Source organism: Mercenaria mercenaria, unplaced genomic scaffold (assembly GCF_021730395.1).
Source record: "Mercenaria mercenaria strain notata unplaced genomic scaffold, MADL_Memer_1 contig_3168, whole genome shotgun sequence".
In the NCBI taxonomy this organism is placed as follows: domain Eukaryota; kingdom Metazoa; phylum Mollusca; class Bivalvia; order Venerida; family Veneridae; genus Mercenaria; species Mercenaria mercenaria.
This window is the reverse complement of record NW_026461283.1, coordinates 21,316-27,126: the sequence shown is the minus strand read 5'-3', so window position 1 is coordinate 27,126 and position 5,811 is coordinate 21,316. Positions and strand designations below refer to the sequence as shown.

Sequence of the window (5,811 nt, the reverse complement as noted above, 5' to 3'; positions counted from 1 at the left end):
AGAAGGAGCTGAAGTTTGTGCAGTGTGGGCTTCATTTATGTCAAATATTTTTTTAGGGAATAATGGAGCCGAAATATGAAAATGTGTCCGAAAAATGGTTCCCAACCAGTAAAGGACAATTTCTATTTATCATCGGGAAGATTTTATTTTTTATTTTACCCTTGTTAAAAGTTATAATGATTTTCCAACATATATTGTACACGTATTTTTGTTCGAGCATTGTATGGTAAAGTATTTCTGACTATTGCAAATACAACCTAATGAAAAGTCAACAAGGCAATTTTAGAATTCATATATTGTAATTCGGATGACAAATGAGTCGTTCATCACCAGAAATATTGTTCAAACATTTACAGAGATGCAATCATCATTATTTGAGGATATAAATGGTAACCTTTAAAATCGCATTAAATTTGAGCATTTGAGTTTCTTTTAGTTTATTTCATCCACAGGAACATGCAAATAACGGAAAAACTGACAACGGCCACTGAAATGCTGATCCCGGAAGCACTGTTACAAAGATCTGATGTACATGAACATGTTTCAACGCCTTGTATTTTTTCACAAGAGTCTCCAAACATGTAGTATGAACATTGTCTAGCCACACCTGATAAAAAAGTGTAAAAAAACTATTTTAGTATTAACAATCATATGGAAATAGATTTTGATCTTATTAAGAAAATGTATAGTATGGATATACACACTAGTATGCAGAAACTGTAGGTGCATTTTAAGTATATCATTGTTTTGTACAATTGTTAGGTGAAGCGGGGTCTCGTAATAAACTCCTTACCCATTACAAATGTATCCAGATAGTCACAAACATTTGTGTGCAAATTATTCTAAAGCAGAGTTTTTGATAATCTGTGAAACTGTACCATCATTCACTTTTTTACTAAAAGGAAAAAAATAACAGTCACCAAATTATATTAATCTATTAATACTTAATACTTTTAACATGTCAATGCAGTATAACAGAAAAAAATCTTACTGCCGTCCGATTGAAATTTAACACATGTCCCGTCACAAGAGGTTATTGAAGCACTACTTTCATCAAAGGGATCATTGCACAAGGTGCACTCGTAGCATCTTATGGACGACACACTTGCAACTGAAAATAAAACAAAGATAACCTATAGCAAAAGATATATGCCCAGTTAGGAATGTGGACTTCATTTCGTATTTCTGCTTGCGAAAATATACCACACAACAGTTACACACGTGGTTGAAAAGATTAAATGATTAAATGACACATCATCCGGGATGTGTCAGCTATGGTTAAGGCTTCTGACACATTTGTCAGACATATTTTCATATATTCTTCATTTTTATAATGTGCTTGTCTTTTGAAGAATTATTTCATGACTGTTTGACAAAATCTATGTATGTTTCAACATGTTTTGGATATTCCAAAAAGAAACTCGTTCATAAACTGTGGTCTAATATCTTTGAAAATTCTACACTTACGAGAAAAGGAACTTCTTCAGAAACTATTACTACATTTCATGTCCTTTCGTTTTTATTTTACTTGTTCAAACGATCGGTTTCGGTTGCTTAATCATAAGTTTCAAGTCAAAATCTTATGAAACCATTTAAACTTTACGACTTGACTTTTTCTAAATATTACAAAAACGCAAAGTTTCATGCGATAGTGCTCGAAGTGAATTTTCGATAGAGTCATTTGGATCTTGCAATTATACATTTTCTTTTTAATCTGCTAGGAAATACTTAAATCATTTTTTATTTGCTGTACCTTTACTCAGTGTAAAATTACAAAAACAATCAACGTATCTGTTATATTACATTATGTATTTTCTTCGCGTAAAAAGATCTTTTTCGCTTGTTTTCAGTATCATTTAACACTTAATGTAACTTTGTTCATATATTTACTGTTGATAGTTTGCAATATATTGGCTACAAAGTCAATTATCTTAACTAAACATTTACGATTGATGTCATGTGATGTCTTCTTACGCATCTCAGTTAATCGTAGAAGAGTATGTAGTAACGGTCTTGGAAAAATAGTGACAAACAGCCACAGATGACAATTTACCATTTATATAGACAGTAAGTTAATTGTATACCTTTAAGTAACCTTACCTTTCTTTTATCTTTTATCGGGAACTGAATTATTTTGTTTGTTTTTGGGTTTAACGCCGTTTTTCAATAGTACTTCAGTTATGTAACGGCGGGCAGTTAACCTAACCAGTGTTCCTGGATTCCGTACCAGTACAAACTTGTTCTCCGCAAGTAACTGCCAGCTTCCCCACATGAATCAGATGTGTAGGACGAATGATTTGAGACACAGTGTCTTTTATCAAATAGTCACGGAGAACATATGCCTCGCCCAGGGCTGGAACACTTGAACCCGTGATCCGTAGATCTGCGCTCTTCCTACTGAGCTAAGAGGGCGGGCTTTATTTTCTTTTGCACTCTCTGCATGTACCATACCATTTATAATTTAGACTGGATGAATAATGTTAAGTATTTTCTTCAATATTTTTCTTTAAATGATTCGCATATATCCACGAAATCCTTGTCACATTCCAAAGTTCTTCTTATAGAATGCTTTCTAAATTTCGAACTATTTGTTTTATTGTAACGTTATATAGCCAAATCGTAAGAAGTTGTTCAAAGCCGGGCGCATTCTCTTATTTCTTATATTATCTTTGTTTATTAATAACAAAAACAGGTTTACATTTTTGAAGAATTTTATATATAATTACAAATTATTTATCCTTTTTTATTTTGAAAACGTATTTTAAGTATGACCTACCTGTTACCGCAATAATTAAAATACAAAAGTACAGTGCATTCAAGTTTTTCATTTTCAAAAGTAGTTGTTGTTGCTTATCCTTCTAGCACGCAGTCCAAACCCCAAATGAGTTATCGTTTTGCTGTTATCACATTTATCGAAATCTGTTTCTTCAACCGTCATTTCAAACACTTAAGGATGTATTTATTTATGCAGATCTGCATGCGATTTGCTATAAAGTATTTACTTTATCTTGCACAACTATAATATGTAATAATTACATATTAATTGTGAATTAAATACATACACTCACGGACTTTAAAGACGTCCATTTTATGCATTTAAAAAAAAAATGATCGAAATACATTTTTATAATAAGCGTTGATATTCATGAATACACCTTTAAATTGATAAAAGTCGGAAGATATTGTTAAGAATATACATGGACACCTACCCTAAGCCCCAAGCCCTCTTTAAAAAAGGAAAACAATCTGTTCATAGAGTGATATTGTTGCGTGAACACCGTTTGAAAATTATAATCCTGATCATATTACCAGTGCAATAGAAAAGTAAAAGTATGTTACTTGGTATACATGATAACACAGTCATGCATGTAACAGTCCTGAAATTGTTTTCTTTAATTTTCTCATATATCTAGATAGTTTCCCCATACTTTGACGTATATGTAAGGTCAGCAGAGATCATTCTCATTCCAGCAATAGCTTTCTCAACAAGTTGTGCCTTGAAATTCTGTGAGTTTTAACATTTTTAAAAATACATTTCTTTAAAGTTTTTTACAATTGCTCAATTTGCTGAAAACGTAGGTAACTAGGTCACTATAGATTTTTGATTTTGGAAAGGGGCCTTCTTGATGTGTTCAATTTATGTTACAATGATATTCTCTCTACGATGGCCAAGCTATAGCCTTCATTGTACAATAACAAAATAACTTACTGATCTTTTCTAATTTTTTTTCACTGAAATACTGCACTTTCAATTAAAATCTAAAAGATGAAATGTAACCTGTATTGTAGTTCGTTAGTATTCTCCTTTTGCAAGCACAGTAGAATAAGCAAAAGCAAATACGTAAGTCCAGCAAAACTATATTAAAGAACTCCCAGTTAAGTTATAAATATGAAAGATAATTTTTTATTGCTGCCTTCACTTTTTGAGATTTCTGTGTTTCGCTGGCAGAGGTGCAGACACTGGCAACAGAGTCAACGCCAATGTCCATATCGCAGTGCTTAATACTGCTAGAGAAGTCTCGTTACACTGGCCATTGGCTTTCGTATCGTCCTAAAAGAGACATGACATGTATATTGCAGAACTTTTCAGAAGAGTAAAGCAACAAGCGTCTGAACATGAGGTATGTATCTAAATTTTGATAGAGTCTTTCACTGGCATAAACTGGATTGTTATCTGGTCTAACTTTTAATCGTCATTCTGCACACAGAAACTCTCTGGAAGAGTTATCCATATTAGAAGCAGCATGTCTGTCAATAATCTTCAAAAGGTCGTAAACAGTGGGATTTCAAATTCTTGCAGGTATAAAATTAGAATTCGAAAGACATCATTGTTCTGTACTCGTCTCATCGAACTTGTTCATCAGTTGTTCGGTAAAGGCTTTACACACGACAAATCTCCAGTCTTTCTCTTTATTGAACACTGATTATTTCGCTGGTTCTGGAACATAAAAGAAGTAAATGTCGTTGCTACATTTATACTTAAAATTAAGTTACAATAGTCGAGTACTGTTTAGCAATACCCGCAAAACTATATGCGCAGATATCCGGTGCCGCAGTTTAAGCATTGGGTACAGTTCGGCCAATTTCCGCAATGTCTTTGCTCTTCAAGAAAAGTAAACATTAAGTAAAGTATGAAAATATAATTTATGATGCTTTGTTTGTTATATCTTCCTTTGAATTGAAAAAGTTAGCAAGAAAATAACATTTTAGTACAGCATTGTGGTTCAGTTTAGTACTGTTTTGATATAACTTCCTGCAGAATTTTAATCTCACCTCATTCATTCTTCCACTATATAAGAAGAAATTTTCCAGGATAAATCTTTGTTGTACATTATTTATGTACAGTGCACCCCACCCCACCATTACATTACAGGGCAGACATATCAAACGGTCTCATGAGACATAAGATTTTACGATGGAGTTGCATGAACCAAATTATTGTTTTGGCCTTATGTCGACAGATAGTATTGCATCGATACTTTAATCGTGCCTATGCATGTTGGTTTTGGTTAATTTGTTCACGTTACACAACACAGTATTTCATTTGTTAAGAATATCTATTCTTGTACAATACTTGTAAAAGTTATCGTAAAGTAATGATGATATAGTGTCGTTTTACAAAATAATAACGTAACAGTCTTGAGAGGTCTTTAGTTTATACCTAAACTTAAATGTAAATAAGCATTAATATAGGCTCTTTGGTGTAGTCATGTAAAAATAAATTAAATGTCTTTCTGGTGTTACACGTCTGACAATCGAATTGGCATATCTGGAGAAAGACCTTTTAAAGAATTGTTTGTGTAACTTTGTGACTTTATGTTTGGTAATGTGTGTCTTCTGAAATACTTATTCACAGAAAATGGCATTTTTTTCAAACTGAAATATATGTGAAGCATAACAAGCAAATTTAATATGCCAACTATTTGTAACTTTTAAATGAAAAATGTAGACCTTAATAGGAGATATTTAGAGCTATGGAAATAATACCTTCGGTGTAGGACTGTACCCTAACAATAAACCGACATTGACTGTCCCCAGAGAATATACACACATTGACTAAAGACTAAAAAGTTTGATGAATTTTGTTAGACAATAATTGCTTTTTATAATTCCATGTAAAAGTTCAGATATACTATGACACGTTAACTTGATGGAGTGTATAATTCTTACCAATATTTTGCTATTTTTGAATGTAAGGGTACTGCAACGGATTGTTGATTTTACTTTGTTAAATAATAAATGATTTTGTTTACACAATGTAAGTTAACACACTTTAAAAAGATCATACATAGAATTTCCGGATGTTATACT

At 32.3% G+C, this 5,811-nt stretch overlaps 1 protein-coding gene across 1 annotated transcript; it reads right to left on the bottom strand.

Annotated features, from left to right (window-relative positions):
- Positions 1 to 276: 276 nt before the first annotated feature.
- Positions 277 to 2,935, bottom strand: LOC128552800 (uncharacterized). Its single transcript, XM_053533866.1, has 3 exons — positions 2,777 to 2,935; positions 992 to 1,111; positions 277 to 607 (listed from the first exon to the last, which is right to left on the bottom strand). Exons 1-3 carry the CDS (start codon positions 2,826 to 2,828, stop codon positions 438 to 440), a joined length of 342 nt encoding a protein of 113 aa, XP_053389841.1. The 5' UTR covers positions 2,829 to 2,935; the 3' UTR covers positions 277 to 437.
- Between the last annotated feature and the right edge of the window lie 2,876 nt (positions 2,936 to 5,811).